The sequence below is a fragment of the Thamnophis sirtalis genome, unplaced genomic scaffold (assembly GCF_051295495.1).
Source record: "Thamnophis sirtalis isolate CommonGarterSnake01/CBP01778 unplaced genomic scaffold, rThaSir2_p1.2 scaffold_7, whole genome shotgun sequence".
Lineage (NCBI taxonomy): Eukaryota > Metazoa > Chordata > Lepidosauria > Squamata > Natricidae > Thamnophis > Thamnophis sirtalis.
Window position 1 is genome coordinate 2,370,726 of NW_028261387.1, and position 27,022 is coordinate 2,397,747.

At 38.8% G+C, this 27,022-nt stretch overlaps 2 protein-coding genes across 5 annotated transcripts; one reads left to right on the top strand and one right to left on the bottom strand.

Moving 5' to 3' along the window:
• Nucleotides 1-91: 91 nt before the first annotated feature.
• Nucleotides 92-13,423, bottom strand: PRPF38B (pre-mRNA processing factor 38B). Its single transcript, XM_014061781.2, has 6 exons — nucleotides 12,931-13,423; nucleotides 7,102-7,170; nucleotides 5,204-5,355; nucleotides 5,056-5,116; nucleotides 3,135-3,358; nucleotides 92-2,138 (listed from the first exon to the last, which is right to left on the bottom strand). Exons 1-6 carry the CDS (start codon nucleotides 13,276-13,278, stop codon nucleotides 1,295-1,297), a joined length of 1,698 nt encoding a protein of 565 aa, XP_013917256.2. The 5' UTR covers nucleotides 13,279-13,423; the 3' UTR covers nucleotides 92-1,294.
• A 224-nt stretch (nucleotides 13,424-13,647) lies between these two features.
• HENMT1 (HEN methyltransferase 1) lies at nucleotides 13,648-25,552 on the top strand. 4 transcript variants are annotated; one of them, XM_014061785.2, is made up of 7 exons: nucleotides 13,654-13,928; nucleotides 16,038-16,162; nucleotides 18,082-18,194; nucleotides 19,125-19,259; nucleotides 20,197-20,379; nucleotides 21,911-22,085; nucleotides 24,536-25,552. In XM_014061785.2, exons 1-7 carry the CDS (start codon nucleotides 13,796-13,798, stop codon nucleotides 24,965-24,967), a joined length of 1,296 nt encoding a protein of 431 aa, XP_013917260.2. In that variant the 5' UTR covers nucleotides 13,654-13,795; the 3' UTR covers nucleotides 24,968-25,552. The 4 variants fall into 4 exon arrangements, with proteins under 4 accessions (XP_087575329.1, XP_013917260.2, XP_013917259.2 ...); XM_014061784.2 differs by having other exon boundaries at nucleotides 13,846-13,936; XM_087719202.1 differs by lacking the exon at nucleotides 13,654-13,928 and adding an exon at nucleotides 14,383-14,648.
• Nucleotides 25,553-27,022: the final 1,470 nt, after the last annotated feature.

Below are 27,022 nucleotides of genomic sequence, written 5' to 3' on the forward strand. Positions count from 1 at the left end.
TCTACTCTTTACACAATGAACTGCAGTTTCTATTGTATTTGCAAGGCCCAGGCTGACTTGTTTTTCACAATGAACTGGTGATAACCACAAATAAATTAATCCAGTCTTTATTCCAGATATTTCTTATACAGGCCACTAGAACAAATCTACCAAACAGATATGAACTTTTGTGATATGATTTATCTTTCAGTTCGGCATTTTGACATTATCTCACAGGTAATAAAATGTTTTAAAATTTAGTTCCTGTTGTTAGAGAAAAGTTCTTCAGCTCAAGCAATGATCACAAATCTTTGATTAAAAAAACATTATGCATTACGAAAGGAACACTATGAAAATGTTTTATTTTAAATGTCTCATTTATAAAAAAAGATCTGACAGTCTGAAACTTAAAAGCCTGGTATTTGATCTTATTTTGCCATCCTGCCTCCCTCAATACATCTTTTGTTAGCCTAAAGGTTGTTTCATGAATAAACAGGGCAAGGGCATAACGTAACAAATGAAGAAAAACATAAGGTAATTTGTATTGAAAGAATCTTTACATGAACAATAAACACTAGCCATAAAGTATATGTAGATATGGTACATAGGATTATCGATCTTAAATGTCCCTGTGAGGTAGCATTGACTACTACATAAAACTCAGCCAAATCTATATCCCTGCCTTAAATTGCTACCTCCTTTGAAAAGTCTAATCTAATTATAACACATTCTTGAGCTTCACAGTTAAAAATGTATTTTAAGTGTGTTCCCAAGACAACAGTTCTAGAACTGCAACCTTCATGGATGCTGAATGCACATAAATATTTGAGATATAATACATGTTCAAGACCCATCCTTAAAAGCTTCTGCCATACTATTATGCAAAGCACAGCCATGCTAATGCAAAGATAGAAACCATAATTCCACATCTATAAAACAAAGTAGAATTAGTGGCAGTTTTATTGCCGTGTACAAATTTAACCAACATGGCAACCATGCCAAAGGAATTACAACAGTTTCAGGACATATGTACAGATTGTACATTTCAGAAACAGTTGAACATTTTTTTTAAAAAAAAAAAATGCACAAACAGATTTGCATCATGAAATCGAACTAAACAAATGGACTGGAATAGCCAACACTTTTAATGGGATTACGAAGGCACTTCCCTACTCAAAATAGGAAATGACAATCTGCAGCCTAGAGGGAGGTTGAAGAAGAGTGCTCGTCAACTACTGCACAATCTCAATTTTAAGAAAAAATAAGCAAGATTTCAAAACATTTATAGGATTCAATGTGATCCATTTCTGAATATTTATACAGTCTCATCTTTGTTTTTAGATTGTTTTTCTTGATTCTCTTGTTCTGTACTTTGGCTCCCCTGGTGATCGTGTTTATCTGAGTGGTCCTTATCGCTGTGGTCGTATCTGTGGGAACGTTCTTTGCTTTTGCTACGTTTCCGCGACCTTTCTTTACTAGGACTCCGGTCTCGTTTCCGAGACTTTTCACAGCTATCAGTTCTTCCTCTGCTCCGGCTTCTGCTCTGCTTGTTTGATTTCTCTTTACTTCCACTTTTACGTTTACTCGACTTGTCTTTGCTCCTGCTTCTGCTATGCTTACTGGCGTTTCTACTCGTGCTCCTGCTCCTATGCTTACGATCCCTGCTCCGGCTCCGGCTGTGCCTCCTCTCCTTTTTGGCATCTCTTTTTTCATCTTTATGCTTCCTTTCATCTTTCTTGTCTTTGTGCCTCCTTTCCTCTCCTTCGCTTTTACCTTTTCCGTCTTTCGATTTTTCTCGAGAATGCTCTCTCTCTCTAGACCGATCTCGTTCTCTTTCAACACCCCTCTCTTTGTCGTGGTCACGCTCCTTCCTTTTATTCCTTTCGTTTTCCTTCTCTCTCTCCCTCCGGTCTCCCTTCCGATCCCGGCTTCGACTTCTGTGCCTTTCCCGGCTTCGCCTCCGTTCCAATGCGCGATCAGAGCTCCGGGACCGTCTCCTTTCCCTCTCTCTCTCCTTAGCTTCACGCTCCAACCTTTGCCGCTCCCTTTCCCTTTCCAATTCTCTGTCAAAACTGGACGAGCCCCGTCCTTCGCGATGATGACTCCTGCTCCTTGATCTTCTTGGTGACCTCCGAGGACTCAAGGATCTTCTTGGAGACCTACATTAAAGTGACAAAACGTTTTAGAAACAGAGTTTTTTTTTTCAGAACAAGATTTTAACTGTAGAACATTTAAACTTTTTCATCTATTGGGTTGTCAACTTTAAGAATATTCTTTTTTGCATTATTAATTTATCAAACCTGATGTAATGTGTAATAAAATGCCCAGAGGTAGGGTGCAACCGTTTGACCAATTTCTGGCATCTACTTAGCATAATGAATTAATTGTATTTGTACAATGCCCCCCAATCCCCAACGAAACTGGGTGACTATTTAATTTGAGTCCCCTTCGGGGGAAAAGGGCAGCATATAAATTTAATAAATTGAATTGAATTGAATTTACATTAAATACTTTATATCAGTACTTAATTGTCATCCCCATCAGAAGACAGAAGTCACCTTATATAAATAAAAGAATCCAGAACCATAAAATCGCAAAAATGATATTTTAGAAATAAAGATCAATAAATAAACTGAGAAGATGTAATAGCAGGGTACAGTGTTAGAGGAATACAGGGCAGACAAAAGGGATCGTTAAGGGGGGATGGCATTGAAGTGTACACTGCAGTTATAAATGGCAGGCTGCTAAGTAACCAAATGTTGGTCACATGACTTGCAGGGCGCAAGAACAACCATAACTTCAAGGACCAGCTGTAACTGCCATTCATTCAGCATATCCTAACTTTGAATGGTCATTGAACAAAAAGGTCATTGAGGACTACCTCCATATGAGGTGTTCAAATGAAATTTCACTTCAACCACGAACACCTAATAACTAAGTCCATTTATCACAACTTAACCACCATATGGGAATATGTACCAATCTTACAGAGGAGCTGAGAAAATAAGATGAAGCAGTTTGTTAGTTCAAAGCGATGTATTATTTGTGCTAATAGCAATAGATAAATAATATTTTACAACAGCAAAATAATGCAACAATTATGCCAAATTACTAGAGAATGATTAAACAATTATTTGAGAAAGTTAAACTATAACCTTGAACGTCTACGCTCTGTGTGCCTGTCTGCTTCTTCTGCTCCCTCTTTGCCATCCTTCTTGATTTTTCTAGGTCTGGCTTTAATCTGTTGATCAATGTTCTTTTGCACCGGGACAGGAATTCTTGGAAATAATGTAGAGAACCATTCAAGCTTAGTCAGAAAAGAGCGCAGCATTTCTCCAATGGTCATCATGCAGCCACCACCTGCTTTCACATCAAGGTCCTTCAGAAACGAAACACAAAACACAAAACACATTCTGGTTGTGAGAAGCTATTTAAAATTTATCTAGAAACAAATGCTACTTATACTGATTGCCGTATTTCAAATACGATGGCTTAGCTGTTTCTGCTGATAATTAAGCTTATATGTAGTCTCGCATCTTTGCATTTTGCAATTTTTCTGGCTGGAAGTTTGATTTAATACCCAGGCAATGCAGGTAGAGACTATTCCTGCAGCCAGGCAGTTCTTAGTAAATCAGGTCGAAATATTAGCATAACTGAGTTGTATTCTATTATCACATATGGTTACTCCATAAAGGAAAAGTAATTTGTTCTACATTATCTGGTACTTCGAGGACTATTGTCACAAATTAGAACTACCATTCATCCATACTTAGGATGACCATTCCTGTCTAAAAATGATCAGAAAAGTCTGTAGTATAAAATGGACTCTACCTAAATAGGAAGCAATAGCAAACCAACTGCCATGAAGCAGTGAGTTTTCTAATTTAGAGTTATGCAACAAATAAATAAAGTAACAAATAATTGGAAACGCATAATCCATGATGACCATTGTCTCGGAAAAGGGTCATTACCGCATGAAGGCCTTCTTGCTATGCCCTCTCACAGCTCAGGACATGTTAGTCAGCTATTGTCAGGCCCAAACCTATAGTGCAAGCACACAAGGAAAGTGAGATTTGTTATCTAAAACAGGAACAGAAAATCTGTATGTAAAACTGCTTGCACTCACACACATTTAAGTGTTCAGAAATACAGTTTTTCCAAACAAAATCGTTGCAAATATTTTCTTTTCTAAAGAAGAAAACAACACATTAGCTTAAATGTAGTTCCTGAAAAATAAAAATAGAGTATCAATGAATTCATAAAAACATTTATTTTTAGGCAAATATATATTTATATATATAGAGAGATGCTTTTACACCTTCAACACTGGCAAACTGGAAAAAATGTTAACATATGAAAGTGATTCCTCTGTATTCCTGCAGTTTTAGTTAGTTGGGTAAAAAACTGAGCCATGAATTTAGTTATGGATAAGAACTGAGAATGTGAAACATTAATGAATTAATAAATGTGCCAGTGTTGTGTATGTGCATGTGTAATGAATGAAAAAAAATCCATCTAAGTCTCACTTTAAGAGACTGCATCACTCGATTTCAATAATCACTGTTATTGTATATTATTGTATAGTATACCGATACTACAACTTAAGCATGTTCATGATAAAACCTAAAGAATTCATATCCGATCAGTATTTTTTTTTGGGGGGGGGGAGGGGGAGAGAATTCAGATAAACTAATGTATGGGGACTAGAGGAATTTAACATTTAAGCATGATATATAAGGAGTTCATAATTACTATAGAAATTTGTTTTTTGGGTTTTTTGAAAATTTAAGTTCAGTGGACAATTTTGGAAGTGAAAACATTGGAGAACAGAATATAACAGTCTGTTTATTGTTTTAAAAAGTGGCAATTCAAAACTATCAATGTACTGCTTCCTAACAGAAATCACCTTTGAGTTCTGAGAAATGATTAACTTCTAATAAAGTTATAAAGCTAATCCAAGTTTGCACATCATTAAGGATGAAAATTTTTACTGCTAAGATTTTGCATTTCATAAAATATTTAAAATATCAGAAAGAAAAGAAAAAAGAAAACAAAGTATTACCCTTGTTGACATACCTCCTCATCATCGAGAAAGGATTCAAACCAGTCCCATAAATCTTTTGGAGGCTGTGTGTATCTAAAATATAAAGTAACTGTGTAAATGTAACATTTTTTTCTCCTGTGGATAAAAACTTAGTTTGTAATTAAATACAAAACTACTTACCTAATATACATGAATCCAAGGGCCCTAATGTATGGGGAATCTATATGAGTTATTAGTCCCATCACTTGCTTACGAGTAAGCTTCAAAGTAAATAACTTGTACAAGAGGCAAAAGGCTGTGGACACAATACCTCCAGTTCCAACTCCTCGCACCTTTCAAAATGAGAAGAGGAAAAAAAAAACCCGATAATTGATTCAACAGAGGAACAATATAGGTGAGGGTTTTTTGTAAATAAATTATTTTCTGTGCTCAAATTTTTAGAAGGAAGAACAGATTTAGGTGTACGTAGTACAAGAAGCTACATTTCCTCTCAATGAAATGACATTATTCCAACCATTCAACTAGGACTTGCCTTACATTGCTTAGGGGAGAAATATTTTATTTCCTTATTTAGATTTATATGGTCACCCATTTTGCCAGAGTGAATTTGGGTGGCTAACATTAAAAATAAATCAATAATAATAAAAAGGTCAACACATGAAACCTGTTTTCTCCTTCACACATTTGAAAAGCTTGAAGAGAAAACATATACATATAACTTGTCTGCATATTTGTTCCTCTTAGAATAAAGGATATATACGTTATGCATGCATGGTGTTTGCTAAAATGGGAAGTAATATTCTAAAATGAAAACATCTCACATAGTAAAATATTATTTTAACTTAATGACTTATTTACCTAAAGCTTCATTATAAGTGTTCTTTTTTTAAAAAACTGAGAACCTAGAATTTAATAAAAACTAGCATTTGATTAAATATAAAATATAAAAATTAGCACTGCATTTATCATTAGGAAAGATTATGTTTAATCCTCTTAATCTCCATTATAACAATAAATAGGCTGTTGGTTTGAGCTCTGAGCTTGGTAGTTTGGTTGAAAACATTTAGTCAACATTTGAGACCTCCTCAGTGGATTTTGAATTGTGCTCATCTCTCAGATCATAGATCTTTAAATACCTAAGGTATCAAAACGTCGTAACTTTGAACAGTCACTAAATGAATGGTTATAAGTCGAGGATTACCTGTAGTTCAGTCCATTAAAAGTCTTGTTCATAACTCATGGAACATATTTTTATTTCAGAGAGAGATTTTTTAATATTTACTGTTATGAAATGTGTTTGAATATTAGTAGCTCGGGTTGGAAAGTAGGCCAACCCAAGCTATTAATACCGAAGGCATTTAAAGACCTGTGTTCTGATAGACAAGAACAATTCAAAGCGCACTGCCAACGTCTCCTTAAATGGTGAACAAACATTTGCAACCAAGTTGCCAAGCTCAGAGCTCAAACCAACAGCCTAACTACCAGTCAAAGCTACTAATATTCAAAAACATTTCATAATATATAACAAATATAAGGAAAATTCACTCTGAAATAAAAATATGTTCCACGAGTTATGAACAAAACGTTTAATGGACTGATCTACAGGTAATCCTCAACTTACAACCATTCATTTAATGACTGTTCAAAATTACAACAGCAGTGAAAAGTTGACTTATAAGTTTCCATATTTACAACTGTTATAGCATTCCCCATGGTCATGTGATCAAAATTGGAGCACTTGGCCATTGGCATGTATTTATGGCACTTGCATTATCCTGGAGTCATGTGATCGCCCTTTGTAACCTTCCGTCACAGCAAGCCAACGGGGAAAGCCAGATTCACTCAACAACTACATGATTCACTTAACTGTGGCAAAAGGTCATAAAATGAAGCACAACTCACTTAATAACAGCCTTGCTTAGCAATGGAAATGTTGAGCTCAAATCCACTCAAAAGTCGACCACTTTTGTGGGTGAAAGCTTGCAAACTAAAGTTTTTAATTGGTCATTTTGAAAAGATTAACTTTTTCTTTTTATAAAAAAAGCTCCAAAATGCAGAAATCACGTACTTCTACTTACCCCTCCGCACATCCCTGTTTGACCTGCAGTTTTTCTGCTTCCCTTCTCCCAAGGCTCAACATGGGTAACCTGTAAACAAGTAACAAATTAATTAAATCCACCATAACTTTATATTTACATTTGATTTTCTTCTCTCGGACACAATGTTATTATAATTTTATCGTCTCATTAAGCATATTGTTTCTGTGCATTCCAAACTTTAAGAAATTTGGACATGTCTCAATTACTATGAATCCCATGAAGAAGTGATGAAAAGGAACATCACCAAAATCATAACATCTTACGCTACTCACTACCATAAATTGATAATGCAATAAATAAAATGCAGAAACTATTACACCACTTTTTAAAAGTGCAAAGAAAAAGAAAAAAAATAGGATTCACAGTAGCAGACCTAAGCAGATATTTGTATAATTCAAAGAATGAGAAGAAAAAACTATTCTTAATTTCCTCCATTGAGTACATAATGTAATAGGTCAGTGATGGTTAACCTTTTTGTTGTTGGGTGCAAAGCGTGCCCCCCCATGCGCATGCGCGCACAACCTCCCGTGTGCGAACTGCTCACCTCCAGGCTGAGCGTGGTATTTCTTCCGCGGGAGGCCGTTTTCGCCCTCTCCAGGCTCCAGGAAAGCTTACGGAGCCCGGAGAGGGCAAAAAACAGGCTCAATGGGCCTACAGGAAGTTCCTTTCTGAACTTCTGTTGGGACAGTTTTTTGCCCTCCCCAGGCTCTGGAGGTTTTCCTGAAGTCTGGGGAGGGAGAAAATGGCTTTCCCTGGCTCTCTGGAAGACGGAAAAGCAGGTGGCTGGTGTATGCATGTGCACTGGAGTTGATGGCTCAAGTGCCGGCAGAAACGGCTCCACGTGCCACCTGTGGCATGCGTGCTATAGGTTTGCCATCACGATAATAGGTGTTAAAATAAGTTTCACAAACACACACACACACCTTATATGTGGCTTTTATTATTTTTAAAATATCTAAATTTGGAGCACACTTAAGTATGTAAACAACATGTGGCCATTTCTTTTGAATAATTCATTTTAAATCAAGAATTGATTTGTAAATTGCAAAAATAAGGAACTGTTTATAGTTTGAAACTGAATGAGAAATATATATACATCCATGGTTGAAATTTTAAACTTAATTGCAGAAAAATTAAACAAAATAAATAAATCTGTAGTACAACTTTGTCTGATAATGGTGATGTTTATTCTCCTCCCATCTTATTCAAATATCCACATTTAATTAACTAGGAGCTGATTCTCTAACAATGTCATGTTTGTATTTGTTTTGGCATTGAATATAATGACGCAAATCATTCTCCAGTTATCAAAGACCTCTTATACACAACCACTTTCATTGATCTTAAATCAAAAAACCAGCAAACCAGAAGTGACTTCCGGGTTCCCCGTAGGGCCGTTTTTCTCCCTCTGGAAGAGGGCGGGGAAGGCCATTTTCACCCTCCCCAGGCTCCTAAAAAGTCTCTGGAGCCCTGGGAGGGTGAAAAAAGCATCCCAAAAGCATGTGCGTGTGTGTATTGGTCGCATAGTATGGGTGTAGCACGCCCGTGCACGACCCCCCCCCCCCTCTGCGATCCCCCCGCTTTTGGCACAGGAGTCAAAAAAGGTTAGCCACCACTGGCCTAGAACATTTCATAATTCAGGCTTATTTTATTTATCATACGCATTTCTAAATCAACACATATATAATATACTGTTGATTTCATGTATTTCTCAATGGCCTGTTGAAAAGCAGCATCCACATTTCTGAATTTTTTTTCTTATTGTCACCTTAAGAATCTTTCAATTAGAATCCTGTCAAGCACCTTCCCAGTGATATATAACAAAATCTTTTTGCATACACTTTTGTTATACTTCCCATTGTATACAGTATGGGAAATTCTTCCGCCCAGAGCTTCTTTTGAAGGTGAGATGGGTAGCCTATAAATCTAATCAATAAATTCTTCCAATATGTCAAGGTCAGAGATAGTCTTCAAGCACACTTTAAGGAAATCATACAAACAAATGATCAGTAAACTACACCAGTGTTTAAACATTTCTCTAACTATGTCATCTAAGACTTCGGCCTTACCATTTTTCAGTATTTCGCATTCTCCTTTTCATCATGTCGGACATTAAAATTTATTATATTTGTTTAAATTCTATTCTTTATTATCACTGCAATACAAATTATAAATTCTTCTTCCAGCATTCCACTTTTGCTTCAGCCCAATTTTGCAGCATTTTTGTATCATTTATTTTTGTATCTACAGCATCTTTCACTTCAGCTTTCTACCAAGTCTCCTTTTTCCTATTAAAATAACTCTACCTGCTTCTATGACACACTATATTGCAATTATTTTAATTGTATTCAAAATTGCTTACACCGATTTTCCATTTATCCTGTGGGATGACTAATTTATTTTCTAACAGTTTGTCATAAAGGACTTGTATTTTTTCTTCCTCCAGTTATTCTTTCATTTGCCTTTTTTATGTCCATTTTCCCTCAAAGGCAACCCGGCACTACCTAAAAATGACATATCCGACAATCAGAAACTTTCATCACACTTCTTCCCTTCACTGATTTCCTCAAACTTTTTATCATAAAAAGATGATAAACATGATACATGTTTTTAGATTTCTTGGTAGTCTTCCAACGAACCATGATTTACATTTTTGCCAGAAACTGATAGCGAACAATGGGTTCACTTTACAACTATTGCAAAAAAGGTAAATAAAATTAGTTATGTAACTTAGTTATGTAATGACCTATTTTTCTTATCAAAATTCACGATCATAATTGCTAGGCTCAATTTTGATCATACATCAAAGACTATCTATATATGGATTACTTTACTATAAAAAAGTTCTTTTCTATGAACCTGTAATCCCAAGGGTGACATGTATGTATAAAAAAAGAAATATTTTTCAATACAAATACTTGCCAGAGACTAATGACAATATTGGGCTTTCAAATGGCTCAGTTTTGTATTCATTTTTGTTCTCACACATTCATTCATAACACTTCATGACTTTTTTTCCTGATTTGCATTCATTTAAAATGTCACCTATTTTTTTCTCTAAACTCATTCCTGGTGCTTTCAATTGTACTATAAATGAAACACAATGTGTATCTTTATATATACCCATACAATCTGAATGATACTAACTTCATTCTTTCTGAAATAGCTCTTACCCTTTAATTTCATAATTAAACTACATCTTCACTTCCATGCATGCATTTATCCATCAATTCCACAAACCCACTTTAATAAACCTTCCCCCTCTCTTACTGACAAGTGCAATCAAAAACATATGACTGCCACCAAGTGGGTCTCTGTCTCTGTCACCCATAAGGGCTTTGATCCATCAAGGCTTTCACATAATGTATGTCAATAAGATAAGTGTCATCTAAGTTGCCAACTTTAGTTATCACATCCAGCATTTTCTGGTGAGAATAGGACAAATGAGTGATTCAGAGTGATTCTGACCAATAGTACCTCAAACACACCCACAAATCCAGATTTATGGAGTAGGTTTAGATAATTCTGTAGAAGCTAGGATCTCCAATATAGAGATTACCTTACGATCCCTTATGTTGCCTGCGACTTAAAAATATAAATGGGGTGTACTGACACACATTCACAATATTCAATTAAAAGAACTGAAATTTAATAGAAAATGTTAAGAAGCAATTCCTCCTGTGTAATGCTAATACAGTAGTTCTATTCTGAAGGTATGGATAAGCATTCAGAAAATAGAAAATGAAAAGATTTATCTAACTCGCAGTTCGGAATACTTTTTGCACCTGATCAGATTTTTTTAGATTACATTATGGGCAAAAAAATTAGCAAATCAATCTTTGAATACCTTCTCAAGGGTGAAAACCTAATTTCACATTGTACAGGTAGCCCTTGATTTACAACTGTCCATTTAGTAACTACTGAAAGTTACGGCACTGAAAAAAAGTGACTTGTGATCATTGTTCACAGCTGCCACCTTTGCGGCATCTCCATGATGCAATCCACATGTTAGTTTAGTATTTTTTGTGTTTCCTAGTAAATATTTATCTAAATTTTAATCATGTCTGTATTTTGCTTTTCAAGGCAAGTCAAAAGTCAGGCAGATGCAATGCCCAGCTAGCCATTATTACAACAGAGAATGGTAGTATCTATGCCAGTGTTTCTCAACCTTGGTGACTTTAAGTCCTGTGGACTTCAACTCCCAGAATTCCCCAGCCAGCATAGCATAGCTGGCTGGGGAATTCTGGGAGTTGAAGTCCACAGGACTTAAAGTCACCAAGGATGAGAAACACTGATCTATGCTAACATTACTAGTGTAATCTTATCCATATGCAAATAAACTTGGACTTGGACTTAATCTTCGTAAATGTCAACGTCCATAAGGCAGTGACCGTTGCATTGTGAAGGCCAGGGGCAGGACGTCACGGATTACAGCACGCCATTGATCCCGGTTTAGGGCGGCTTGTTGGGATGGAAAATCGCACGAAATGCCCCAAAGAAAACGTGGATATCCCAAGTGGCACACGATCTTCTTTTTTATGCAAATAAAACCAAGTCTCACAAAGTTATGCTGGCTGGGGAATTCTGGGAGTTGAAGTCCACAGGACTTAAAGTCACCAAGGATGAGAAACACTGATCTATGCTAACATTACTAGTGTAATCTTATCCATATGCAAATAAAACCAAGTCTCACAAAGTTCATCAGTGGTCCCCCCCACAAGCAGTTACAAAAACTAAAGGATAAATAATAGCCAATCACAATGATATACTGGTAAAATGTAGAATTTTAGACCAGGAACTCATTCACCCATTAAGCAAACCATGCAGTGTGATGTCATTACTCCATGGGGCAACTACTTCTCACAACTATTTCAAAATTTAGATTCTAATATATATATAAGCTACCCTGGCGTTTCTGGGAGAAGGGGAAAAAAACAAAAACCAAAGTAAAATCGTTACTTGTCAAGTAAAAATTGTTAATTGTTAAAGGAGTCTTTTTATGTTTTGTAACTTTGTCTGTTTTTCCCCTCCCTTGAGTTGTGAGCCGCCCTGAGTCCCTTTCAGGGAAAAGGGCGGCATACAAATAAAGTAAAATAAATAAAATAAAATAAAAAAATAAAGGAGTCCTTCGGGATTGGGCGGCATACAAATCTATTACAAAAATTACAAAACCCACTCTCACTTTTAGAGGTGTGGGACGGAAACGGTTATTATTATTATTAAACCTTATTTTCATCCCATTCCCTTTTTTCTCATTTACGTCTCCAAAGGGAGGTTTCGACACAGAATCAGGGATCGTTGTTTTCCCCCCCCCCACGACTCTCGCACACTCCCCCCCCACAAATACCACAACAAACACAATTGGGGGGGGGGTGTCGGGAATTAGGTTTTATATCGACGCCTTGTATTATTATATCGATGCCCCCCCCTCTTTTTTTTTTGCACACACAAACACACACCGGCGCGAGGCTGATTCCGAGATAAGGAAGGAAGGGAGGAACTGAGGACTTAATCTTCGTAAATGTCAACGTCCATAAGGCAGTGATGCCCGTTGCATTGTGAAGGCCACAGGGAGGAAGAATTTCTGTCAGCCGCCCGGAGTCCTCCGGGGATTGGGCGGCCTATAAATCCAATAAATGGAAATGGAAATAGCGGGCCCTTTCCTCGCCTATTTCTTCCAGCGGGAGGAAGCGGGGGAAGGGAGGCCCGCCCAACTCGAAGGCCCACAATGCTCGGCCTCAAGAGAGAGAAGGAGGCTCGTTCTGGTTTCCTCCCGTTCCCCCAGCTCGGGCCTATTTTTCCCCTCACCTTGAAGAAGATCTCGTCGACCACCTCGTGGTAGGTCTTCAGCTCGTAAAGCTGCACCTTGAAGTAAGGCGACGAGAGGATGTTGGTGAGGATCATGGGGTTGAGGTTCATCGTCTTCTCGTTCCCCCACAGAGGGAGAGCGTTGCCTTGCTTGCCCGAGGCGGCCGGTTTGGGCCCCGCGCTCTGGAGCGCCAACGACGACGGCGGCGACAAAACGGCGCCAACGGCGGCCTGCGGGTTCTGCTGCGGTTGCAGGATCCCCGCGTTCTGCTGCTGCTGCTGAGGCGACTGGTGAGGCGGCAGCGGGTGGCAGTTGCCGGGCCCCACCAGCGGGCAGTTGTTGGCCATGGCGGCCCCAGCGAAGAAGAGTTGGTCGCCGGCGCCGAAAGGGCGGGCGACTAGGCCGCGCGAGTAAGACGGGCTGAAGAAGAAGCCTTCCAGCTTGAACGCGGAGCGACGCCGCTCGGACCCAACCGCCGACAAGATGGCGGCTCCCGCGGAAATGAGCAGCAAAAAAAAAAAAAAAAGAAGCACATTCCTTCCGGGACTTGAGGCAGCCAATCAGCAGCCCGCCGTGGGGAAGGCGGGGAAGAGGAGAGATTGATTGGCGACGGCTCGGGAAAGGCCTCGGAAAGTGGGAGGAGCCAGCGAGGCGGCGTCGGCGTCCCTTCGGCTGGGCTCGGAGAGAGCGCGCGCGTGCGCCGAAGGGCGTCCTTTGCTGCCGAGTTCGGGCTTTGGAGCGGGGAACCAACCGCTCGCGCCGGTTGCAAACCCTGCGCGCGGCGCACCTTAGGATGCCGTTGGATTCAAAGGAAAGCCGTTGGGTTGACTGAGGAGGAGGAGGAGGAGGCGACGTCCATTGCAAATGAGGCTGGCCGTAGGGGTAGCCGAGGGCGCCGCCGCTGTTTGCTTGCAAAAAAAAAAAAACCCCAGGTTCGGGGCTGTGTGTTGGATTGTTCTTCCTTCCTTCCTTCCTCGCCGAGCAAGTCCAGCAACCCGTAAATTGGTGAAACGGTTAAAAATTGTGTAGTGCAAAAAAAAAAAAAAAAAAAAAAGCTTTAGGGGGTGGCGCGTGCAAACTGGGGGCCGTTTTATTTATTTTTTTGGAGCGTCTTTAAACTTTTTTTTTTTTGCAATGATGTCATTTTTAAAATATTTTAAAATATTTTAATATTGGGTAGTGCAAAACAAAAAGCTTTAGGGGGTGGCGCGTGCAAACTCGGCACCGTTTCATTATTTTTTTTTGAGCGTCTTTACCCTTTTTTTTTTGCAATGGTGTCATTTTTAAAATATTTTAAAATATTTTAAAATATGTTAATATTGTGTAGTGCAAAACAAAAAGCTTTAGGGGGTGGCGCGTGCAAACTCGGGGCCGTTTTATTTTTTTTTGAGCGTCTTTAAACTTAAGGCTTTCTTTTTTTTTTTTTTGCAATGATATAAAAAAATATCCCTTTTTTTAAAAAAAAAGCATGCAAGTTTTTGAAAACCAGAATGATAAAAAAAAAACAAAAAGTCTATGGAGATTCTCGTGGTTGCCTCAAAGGTGCTTTTCCCCCCCTCCAAGAGTTTGCAAAACTGGTGTTTGGTTTTTTTTAGAAATTCGGCTCCGATATTTGTATATATATATATATGTAATTTATAGAGCCATGAAATATACTCGGATCTCAATTTGCACAAGAGTTTCTGAGACTACAGAAACTTCATGGACTTGCAAAAAGGTTAAAGCATTTTGGATAAAAATGTGGTGGATTATGCAAAATGTTCTTTAAAAAAAAGTTAAAAGTTTACCCCTCAATTATTTTTGTTAGGTATAATCACTGATTGTACAGTTGTAGAGATTAATCCGATTTTGCATTTAATAACCGCAGCTAGACTGTTGGTGGCGCAATACTGGAAGAAGGAAGATTTGCCTACTATTCAAGAATGGACACTGAAAGTGACAAAGTTAGCTGAGATGGCTAAAATATCTGCATATCTTAAGGACCATTCAAACGAGAGATATGGAAAAAGAGACTGGAAAAAATGGATTGATTATACTCAAAATAAATATGGGACTAAGAAACTTCAGATAGCTTATGATTAAAGACCAGGAATGATATAAATTGTCTAGAGCAGTGTTTCTCAACCTTGGCAACTTGAAGATGTCTGGACTTCAACTCCCAGAATTCCCCAGCCAGCGAATGCATTCGCTGGCTGGGGAATTCTGGGAGTTGAAGTCCAGACATCTTCAAGTTGCCAAAGTTGAGAAACACTGGTCTAGAGTTAGCCTAGCAAGGAGGAGCTAAAGCTCAATTGAAAGACGTTATTAACTTTTTAATTTTTTTTCTAAACATATTTTGGACTGTTTTTGTTGAAGATTTATACCTTGTGTTGGTTCTGGGAAGTCAGGGAGGGGAAAGGTTGGGGGGGGAGTGCAGGGGGGAGGGAAGTAAATATTTGTAGAAACTTCATGACTTATGACCAAAATTGAATCCAAAATTTATGTTGCTAAGTTAATACATTTATTAAGTATTAAGAGCCGAGGTGGCGCAGTGGTTAAATGCAGCACTGCAGGCTACTTCAGCTGACTGTTATCTGCAGTTTGGCTGTTCAAATCTCACCGGCTCAGGGTTGACTCAGCCTTCCATCCTTCCGAGGTGGCTGAAATGAGGACCCGGATTGTTGTTGGGGGTGAAATGCTGACTCTGTAAACCGCTTAGAGAAGGCTGAAAGCCCTATGAAGCGGTATATAAGTCTAACTGCTATTGCTATTGCTATTAAGTGAATTTTGCCCCATTTTATGACCTAACTTGCCACAATTGTTAAGTGAATTCCTGCAATTAAGTTAGTAACACGATTGTTTGGTGAAATCTGGCTTCCCAATTGTCTTTGCTTGTCAGAAGGTCACAAAAGATGATCACAATACTCTGGGTTGCTGCAACCGTCATAAATATGAGCCAGTTGCCAAGCGTCTGAATTTTGATCACGTGACCCTGGGAATACTGCAATGGTCGTATGTGCGAAAAACAGTCGAGTCATTTTTTTCAGTGCTGTTGTTAGCTGTCACTAAACTTACAAGTTGAAGACTATCTGTGTAGCATTTACATAATGCTATTTTTTGTTCTTAGTTTTGAATATGGATGTAACAATGAAAAAAGATGATCTCGTGAGGATTATTACATTCACACCACCATTGTACAAGCAACGTTACCATTTTATTAAGCAGTTGGTGAATAAGCATAAACCTAAAAAGGTTAGTATGTGTTTCCTAGTACAATTTTGTTTTAGTATGGCTGACTTGCATTCGAACTCTTAATCCTTAAAGTTATTATTTTGCTGTAATAAAACACAGTTAAAAATTGAATTAGGAATTGTAATACTCTGGGACAGTGATGGAGAACCTTTTTCGCCTTGGGTGCCAAAAGCACAAGCGCACTCACGCGCTCGTGTGCCCATCCCATAACTTTAATGCCCCCCACGGCGTGCCCCCTGCGCATGCATGCGTGGCACCCCTCCCCTGTGCCCTGCGCATACACACATGGCTTTCTTGGAGCTGGGAAGGGTGAAAAGGGCCTCCCCTTCCCCCTGGAGGCTCTCTGGAAGCCTGAAATGGCCCATTTTCTGACTTCCGGTAGGTCCGTTTTTTGCCCTCCTCACACTCCAGGGGCTTTCCAGGAGCCTGGGGAGGGCAAAAACGGCCTTCCCCGCCCACCCGGAGGTCCTGAGGAGGGCGGAAGTGGCCCATTTTCCAACCGCCGATTTGTGTGTTGGGCCGTTTTTCACCCTCCTTCACCAAGCCCCACCTACCCAGATAGTCATTAGGGCAGAGAACCGGTTGTTAAATTATTTGAATCCCACCACTGGGGAAAACAAATGCATTAACAAATGCATTTCAATGTATTAAGGCAGATATAACAAGGAATCATAGGGAGGTGATGGAATTGATACTGGGAGATTAGGAAAACCCCAGCTAATGACAATACAAAATGAACAAAAAATTGAGAAAATAGAGGAGAATCCAGAAAGAGCCGAGGAAGGAATAGAGGAGATGATTCCAAAAATGATACAAGCAGACAGATGGGAGAGATAATTTCTAACGTGGCTCAAATAGAATATCTTGTAAGAATTCAAAATAGAAGAGAGAATAAAGAGGAGAGCCCTCTGCAAGGAGAGCCCTGGGCAGCGCAGGAGAACTGGAGATCTCCTCCCTGCGTCTCGTGATGGTGGTGGTGCTGCTCCCCATTCCCCATCCTCCCTGAGTCAACGTGAAGGGGACTCTGGTTGAAGCTGAGCTGCCTGCGAAGGATGTGGAATTGCAAAAAGCAGCCATCCCGGGCAGTGTGGAGAAAATGATAGGGGCGCTTCAGCCCCACAGCTCTGCGAAAAGCTCAAATGGAGGGCAGATTGCACGAATGGGTCAGCAGGGAACCGCAGGAGAAGGGTCAAAGAGCCGGAGGACTCAGCATGTTGGTAAGGCGGACAGGCGGCCCTTGGTGGAGATGCAGCCGCTGCCCTGGGGCTGAGAGGCGACGGCGGCAGGAGTTCCCAGGAGGGCAGGTGGTACACATGTGCAGCAGCCCTGGGACATCCGCCTGGGGCTTGCCCTTCTGGACCGCCACCGCCTTTGTCCCTCAGCCCCAGAGCAGCGGCTACATCTCCACCAAGTGCTGCCCACCCACCCACTGGCCGGGCCAGGCTGGATGCAGACCTTGAAAGGCAAGCGGGCATGGGGGACCGCCGGGAAGGCCGCATGGAAAGCAGGCAAGCATGGCAGGGGAAGGATGTAGGCTGCTAGCTCCCTTCCCTGCGGCTGACCAGCTGGCCCCGACATGCTTGCCTGCCTCCCACACAGCCTTCCCCTTGCCTGCCTTCGCAAGCTGGCCACGGGGACACCAGGAAGGCCACGTGGAAGGCAGACAAGCAAGGCAGGGCTGTGGGCCACGGGCCGCAGGGAAGGGAGTAGGGGAGGCAGCTTGGGATGGTGGAAAGCAGAGACTGGGTGGGGTGGGGTGAGCGAGCGGCGACCAGGGGACTGGTTCGGGGGTGTGGCCAGCCAGCAATCCCTATCGGTTCGATGACCCAGGCCCAATGCCCACTACCGGTTCTCTCAAACCAGTCCAAACTGGTAGGACATGTGTGTTATGATGAATTGTATTAATTTCAAATTAACAGGTAGCAGATTTGGGATGTGCTGATTGTAGATTACTCTGGATGCTGAAATTCTGCAATTGTATTGAAGAACTAGTTGGGTTAGACATCAGTGAAGAAGCGATGAAAGAAAACATGTAAGTTTAATATTTTAATTCATTTTGGGAAAACAATGTTTTGTGCCCCAAAACAACCAACCAACCAACTTTCCTACCTTCCTTTCCTTTCCCTTCCTTCCTTCCTTCCTTCCTTCCTTCCTTCCTTCCTTCCTTCCTTCCTTCCTTCCTTCCCTCTTTTCCTGGTCTCTCTCTCCTAAGAGAGTTTTATTTTCCATTTCTGAAATATTCTTTAAAAATATTGATATGATAGATCAGTGTCTAATTGAGAGTTCATTACCACATTTTAGAATTGAGAGAACAAAGAATGGTCGTTTGTTTCTGATCTTTCTCACATATACAATCTGCTATTCATTTCATTTCTATAAAGATCTCTAGCACAATTAATCAAAAAGTAATATAATCATTTTGCTTTCCCGATATACCGTTTTTGTACCTTGTGTGTGTTGCAATTTTTAAGTTTTCCTTTAGTAAGGAAAACTTACTATCATTTTCATTCAGGAAAATAATTAAGTGGACAGAAGTTCCAAAAATAATGCTGTATGAAATAAATTCATTGTCCACAAATTAAGAACATTTTATTTAATATATTAGTAGTACAACATATGTCACAAAAATATAGTGATGGACCAAGGAGATCTGTGGGTATCCAAAGAAACAATGTCCATATCATTCATAAATCAGCCAGACATTATTCAGTTTGTACCAACAATGTATTGGATGGAGGAGAATATTAAAACTCAAGTATTTTTGACTTACACAGTTTTCTTCCACGTTGAATGACTGAAGCTGAATTATACATTCATCATTTACAGCACACTCAAGGTGAAAAGGGAAACAATGTTTTGTGCCCCAAAACAACCAACAACCAACTTACCTACCTACTTACCTACCTTCCTTACCTGCCTTCCAAAACAATGCTTTTATTCTGTGTAATTTATTTGTTTCCAGGTATATGTTGTCTCCCCTTCCTAGTGACTATCTTCAGCCAAGTGAAAGACAGCTGACAGTCACGCTTCTTCAGGGCTCAGTTGCTCAGAAGGATCCTTGTATGCTGGACTTTGATATGGTAACCTGCATTGAACTGTAGGTATTCCTTTATATTTCATATTAGTTGATGAATGTTTAAAAAGCAAACTTAGATGACTAAAAACACAAATTCTTGTTAGGTAAGCTCCATATTGGGAGAACAAGTGCGTTCAGAGAAGCGTTGTGAGAGTTGTGTTGGAGAACACACAAACCAGCATACAGAGACACTGCAGTTTCAATAGGCTTTTATTTTCGTGGAAATAGAGGTATCAGAGTCCATCAAACAGTCCACGTCATACAAGGTTAAGACAGTCAGTCATTGAACGTCTTTCAGTTAAGGGATAATCCAAATAGCATAGTCCATAATCATACAAACAGTCCGGTACACAAAGTTTGCTAGCAGTTGCAAAACTTATAATAGCTCATGCTGATCACTATACGGCACTTCTAACAGCCAGCTTCCAAAACACTCAGATCAGATCAACATCTAACAGTGAATCTGGCTCCATCCTATGGTCGATTGAGGAAACAGCAGCCAATCACATTTACAGCATGATTTAAAGAAACAGGTACAGCACTGTTACATGATTTATATATTGCCAACCCAACTGTTAGATTATATTCCTAACAGTTCTTAGCAAAGTTTCATAAATTAGGAATATCTTCTCTTAGTTTTCCAATTTCTTAGACTATAGAACATTGCAAATATGATCTGGAAGTGAAGTATAAAAGCTCAATTTTTATACTGGCAGCGCAGGATATTAAAGTTAATTTGTGATTCAGGGCATGACGAACTGTGATCCTATCTCTCCTACTCTGGTTTCATTCCTGTGCCATTGATTTTCCATCTGTGTCCAAAATTTGAATATTGGTGATCAGTTTTCTGCATCATTTCATTGTAACAATTGCATTGAAGTCCTGGGATGTTGTTAAAGTAAATATATTCACTTGATCTGAGAAGTAAAAAGATCTTTTTTACAATTTTGCATTTCAGAATAGAGCACTTAGAGGCAAAAGATCTTGAGAAATTTCCAGAAGTAGTATTTGGCTTCATGTCTCCAGCCATGATTGTAATTAGCACACCAAACTCAGAATTCAATTATTTACTTCAAACTGTATCATTATTTAGACATCCAGATCATAAGTTTGAATGGAATCGAACACAATTTCAGAACTGGTAAGTTCCTTCAATCTTGTAGATGTTTTGTGGTGTAAGAATGAAGACCAAATATGGATATTTTATTGTAAAACTAAAATGCAATAAAACAAACCATTGCTTTTAATAGGCATTATAATTCTGAATATATGGAGGTTATCTTTTCTTCCTTGCTCTTATGGTATTTTAAAAACGTATATGCTACCCTTAAGTAGGTTTTCCTGAGATCGCACTACTTTAAATCACGTATGAAAATGGACATTAAAATAATACTACTAAAAATACAAACCATAAAAGTCTAACAGCAACCAAAATCATTAAACGGTGTTTTGCAATACTTTAATTTTAAATATTGACCTATTATAGTAAAAGGCTTGGGAGAAAATCATTACCTAGTGCTAGAGAGAGAAATAGTAGATACCTATAGTTGTTTCACTACAGTTGGGAAGTGGTGCCTTCCCTAAAGATGACAGTGTATGAGTAGGCATATGTGGGAATAAAAATCTTCAAATAATTTAGTCCCACAAGATAATGGAGTTTGTATGTTAACACCAGTACTTTGCATTGGAACTAGAAATGGAGCAGGAAATAATGAAAATCAGACCAATCTCATATTTTACCGTCACCAGTTTTGAAATGATGATAGTGAAAAAGAAATCACAGGGGTGATAGTGTTTTATATTTAGGGTTATCATATCTAGTTGATTTAACAATAACCCCAATGATTGGAAAGTAAGTGGAAAATGAAGAACAGGTCAATCACATCTATTTGTGGGAACCCAGATTTTAAAAGACATGTACTAAAGTGAAATTTATCATCTTAACCTTTCACATACAAAATACATTATCCTGAAAAGGGTTTTTTTCTAGTGATATTCAGAAATGCTGTCTTGATGGGTCTCGAATTACTCTTGCTTCATCACAGCTCCTAGATTTAACATACCCAAATTCTCTTCTATCCGTGAAAGCCTTTTACTGAGTGGTTTGAGTCATTTCCTGCATGTTTAATAGGATGAAGAAGAGACGACCGTTTTCTGGAAGTTGCTGCCTTTCTCTTTTTGAGGTTACGGAATTAAGAGTTGTTAGCGTCAGCCCTATTTGCTTCCAAATATGTTGTAAAAAACAAAGCCCAAAAGAGGCACTGCAAAACCAGAGAGACATTTATTTATTTTTAAATTACCAGCTTTGCATGCATGGTGAAATTGGTGGCTTTATTTCCAGTAGTCCCTGTTGTCCTCATCACCGCTCTATCAGGTACATTCCCATGGCACTGAAAACAGAAAAGGAGAAATAGAGTGCCCTTCCCACCAGAAAGTCTTAATCTTCTTTCTTTCTTGACCTGTTTTCATAAAAATGACCATGTATTGTTGTGACACTCTAAGTGAATAAAATTATTTATACTGTTGGGCTTTTTGCTCTCTTGTTGCAGTTGAGATATTTCCATACTGTAAGCATGTAAGAGTAAACACGGAAGACTGGAACGTGTGACGTGCTTGTTTGTTAGAATAAACCCCCTTCAAACTTCTTAATTGTTCTTTCCTCATAAATTTAGGGCTGTAGAAGTTGCTGCTCGTTATGATTACACAGTAGAGTTTACTGGCGTAGGAGAACCACCTCATGGGAAGGATGTTGGATTTTGTACACAAATTGGAGTGTTTGTAAGAAAGAAACTAAGAAATGTCGAACCTGACAGATTTGAAGAATATCAGAGAAGAGTTTATACAACGGTAGTAGTTCTTTTTCTTCTGTAAGATCAGACAATTTTCATTTGAAGGAACTATTTTGGAAAGATATAATACTGGGCTTCTTATATCAAACATACTTTAGGTCAGGGGGGCTGTAAATGTTAAAATATCTACTGAAAAAGAAGTTCAATTGATTTCAGGTTGCCTTCAAAATAAATATGTCAAGCAAGGAAGCAAGATTATGGAAAGTCTTTCAGATACGTCAACTGGAGTTTAAGAACTGCCGGTATTGTTAGATAATTTAAACCAGTGTTTCTCAACCTTGGCAACTTGAAGATGTCTGGACTTCAACTCCCAGAATTCCCCAGCCAACATTCGCTGGCTGGGGAATTCTGGGAGTTGAAGTCCAGACATCTTCAAGTTGCCAAGGTTGAGAAACACTGATTTAAACCAAAACATGTGGATGTAATGAGATTACTACCAATACAGATAGTCCTCAAATTATGACCAAAATTGAGACTGGAAAATTAATTAGTAGAGTCATTAAGTGGGGCATTGCATGATGCACCAGATTTTGCAACCATTTCTTGCCAAGGCCATTAAGCAAATCACCATGGTTGTTCAATAAATTATGGGGTGGTTAAGAGAACGTAGCTTCCCCCATTGATTTTGCATGTCTGAAGCCGGCTCAGAACGTCAAAAATCACAATCACATGACTGCAGGACATTGCAAATTGTAGGTAGAATATGTAAAAAATGAGAAGAAATCTACTCAATGAAACAATTATGTCTTGCATATTTATTCTTCTACATATATACTTGCTTAGAAATAAGTTTCACCTTTAAGGAGATTTACTTTCTATCAGCATGTAAACAGTGGACTGTAATAACCTTGTAATTTGTGCAAAATTTCAGGTAAGATATATGCTTTATGCTAGATTTTTTTTTTACTTGTTCTGAGCATATTTGTCTGGGCCCTATGCTTGTTATTCAAGTTTCTCAGGTTCAAATTTTACAATTTTTTCAGGCTTCTATTATTTATCATGATTTTGCATTGTGCAATGGATTGCATTTGATGCTTCAGCATCAGTTTCAGAGACCATTCTATGCAAGAGAGGTGCAATTAGCTGTTGATGCACACATAGGGAATACTATATTACTGGAAAGTGCAGTGCCCCAGCAAAACCAAAGAATGGTAACTGGAACGGTTCCACCACAAAACTGCGTTCGACTAAAGGGCGCTCGACAAAACCGCGTAGCTGACGTCATCACAGCGCGACAACAGCGCGGAGAAAAAAGCACGCTGTAAACGCTAAACCTAAAATTAACCCCTAAACCTAACCCCCCTAAACCTAATCCTAAACCTAACCCTTAACCTAACCCTAATCCTAACCCTTAACCTAACGCTAAACCTAATCCTAACCCTTAACCTAACCCTAAACCTAACCCTAACCCTTAACCTAACCCTAACCCTTAACCTAACCCTAACCCTTACCTTAACTTGAATCGGCTTGCTTTCAAAGCGCTATTTAAAGCGCCCTTCTTTCTCCGCGCTCGCTGTTGTCGCCCTGTTGATGACGTCAGCGACGCGCTTTAATCGGGCGCGCTTTAGTCGAGCGCGGTTTTGTTGTGCCACGAACTGGAACTAGAACACATGCAGCAAATTACTGGAATCAACATAATCCTACTGAATTGCATTGATTATTTCTGTTCAAAGACCGTAATTTCTTCTAGCATAGATCAGTTTGATCTGAATGCCCTTATGTGAGGTTTTAATCCAGAACTCCATGTTGTGAACCTCCCAAACAGCATCAAAGACCTCCTGTCAGATCAGGTAGTTTCCCATTTGTCATCACAAGTAATTTTGTCACTAAGTCAGGAATTCCAATCTGTATGTCATTTTTAAAGAGAATAGTTCAGTCACCACATGGCAATTGGAATAAGGATTGGCTACATAAATCTCACCTGCAGGCAGTTGTCAGCAATTATGTTGACCTGGCCCGTTGCCTAGTGAGGAGCCTCATTGAGTAGCATTGAGGTGTAAGGATTGTAGCCATCATCTGGCTGTTCCAACTCATCAAGAGATCCCTGTGGTTGATCAGCCTCAATGAATCATGGCTTGATGATTTCTGAGGCTGACAATCCACAGGCTCACATGGAACAATGTTGTCAAGAGTGAAGTTCTGAATCTAAATCGTGGCCCATGACAAGTAGACACTAAAAAGAAAGTATCTGTGCACTCTCTGTTTTTCCATCTGTTGAAGAACTCTCAGGAAGGAGCTTCACCTATTGTGCACTTAGAAGTGGGAAGGGCATCTATACAGAAAACTATAAAGAATTAATTGTTTACAGCTTGATTGTGATACATTATAAACTAGCCATAAAGTTTAAAGTTGAGTATAGTTTATAGTGCTAAAAAGCTAAACATGTAAAGGCTTTAAACAGTTGATGTGTTATATAAATGTCTTGAATTTTGATTTTTCTTGAAAAAGGTTTTCAAAATCATTTATCCAAGCCTTAAAGATGAAAAGTATTTGCAGAATGCAGTGGTCAATGAGGTTTTTCGAGCAGCAGAAATAATTGCAAGGAAACAGCTGGACTATACGAAATCTGAATGTAGAAAGCCCCGTGACACTCTTATTGGAACAGAATCCCAATTTCAGCGATCTAGCTTCCAGATGTATTTGGACGATTTCCCTTTCTCTGAAGCCGATAGTAAAATTATGCAGCCAATGGCTAGGGGAGACGTTATCTATGTACCTCTTGCAAAAATATTTTCTCTCTCCAAAGTGAATCAACTTTGTGGTACCTTTGAAAAACTCAGTAAACTCATAACTGGCAAGATGACACTAAGCCACGATGGTTCTGCAGTGATGATTAAGCTGGAATACGAAGATGAACCACAGGACGGTGATCAGAATTAAAAAGAATTCTTCCTGTCGTGAACAGAATAGTCTAGTTATTGAAATACTAGTAATTGCTGGTTTAAAATTGGGCTTAAACGCTATAACCAGATGTGACATTTTCACATTAAATTGGATTATAGATTATTGAGCAACTTCTCAGTGTCCAAAAGTGGCACTTAAGTTTTGTTTTTCACCCGCGGAAGGTGGCATGTTTCTAAGAGGCCGTTGCCCACAAAGTGGATGAGGTGATGTTATATTAGTTAGCACTTAAGTGGGAAGGAGGGGGAAATCTTCCTTTAAAAGTGTAACAAAAAACATTCAAACCCAAGTAAGCAATACAACTTTTCAAATAATTGGAAGCAGAGCGAGAGTGACATTTATTCAGCCACGTTACTACGTAACTCTGAATAAGAACGCATGTGAAAAAATGTCAGTCTAATCACAAAGCAAAAAAAAAAAAGTTCTTGAAACAAAAGTTTAAAAATGATTTTCCTGATTTTAATACTAGAAAAAGTAAAGTTTAAGGAGTTTTGTAGTGAAAATATAGAGATCGCTGTACAAAAGATCATTATATTAAGTACTTAATAAACCCCTGTAATCATGTATTGTGCTTTTGAACTTTTTCTCCAAATGTCTTAATGTTTCTGTGCTTCAAAATAATAACTTGCTAATTACATATTGTGTGTTTCTGAAAATGACAAGCATGCATAGTGATTGATTTGCAGCAGGGAATAACAATACAGATGGTTTGAGGGGATAACTATACAGATACTTTCGATCTTGCTTTCAAATACTATCATTTGCAGGAATGACAGAAAGTGATCCTGTCACAATTCTTTTTTGTGATGGACGTTCTAAAGCTAAAACATTAGTGATAAGATGCAATCCTCACTTTGATATCATTAAACTGGTTTATATCAAACATTTTCCCTCTATTACAATAAAATATCTTCATCCCCATCTCTTCATATTTAGATATATAAAGGCTGCTCTCTGTACATCCTGTCGATCTTTCTATAATTGGTTTTGAAATATTGCTGAGATTCCCAGCAGTGGTTTAACACATTTTATGCAATGTTTGTTATTTTTCCAATGTGGCAGTGAACAGTTCTATAACCTTCATCCACAAGTAGCACTGGCATGCTTTTCTAAATACTGCTACTGTTTCTCACCTCTCACAACTTTTAAGTTGTTTCGAATTTGACTCCCAGAATTCCCCATGCTGGCTGCAGAATTCTGGCACTTGAAGTCCACATATATTAAAATTGCTAAGGGTGTGACACTATATTAGATAATAATGCTAATTTTATCCAATCTTTCTCCCTCCCCCATATCTCTGAGAAGAGTGGAGACTTTAGCATGGTTTCAAGGGAAACTTCCTATAACAGTTTATTTAGTGAGTATTTTTACAGGTAAAATACATAGGATTTTATTTATCGTATTTGTATAGTTGGTCATCTCACACAAAGTCATTCTGGGCAGTATACCACATTTTAAAATGTAGAATAAAAATGCTCAAATTAAATAAAAATAGCATGCAAAAATGTGACTCATAATTAGCTGTGTCAAGAATCTCTGATGGCATATGACATATAAATGTGGCAAACATTAAATCTAGTAGAAAGCCAGATTCAGTAAACGTGAAGTTCTTTTCTGTATAAAATGAACATACTATACAGTTTCTGGAATCGGTACCATCAAATCCTTAATTCTGTGCTGCATAGCACCCAGAATCAGGAAAGTAAAGGCGGCAGACAGATCAAGGAGAACCAAGAAGACTGCGTCTCCCAAACTCCTCTTACAAAGGACAATTTAGTGGTTCCTCACTCCAATGACCAGAAGTGGAACACAGAAGTGGACGATCCTTTTAAATATTAAAAAGCTTGGGGTGGTTTTCCCTAAGTGTGTGTAGTACTACTGTTAAAAGTATCCAGCATCAAATATTTACTGCATTTACAATATTGCGTTCCATATAGTCAAGTGAAAGAAGCCATGATAAATATGATCAAGATGCCCTGCACAGCTACAAATAACCACATCCTCACACCTTACACTCTGAAATGGATCTATAAT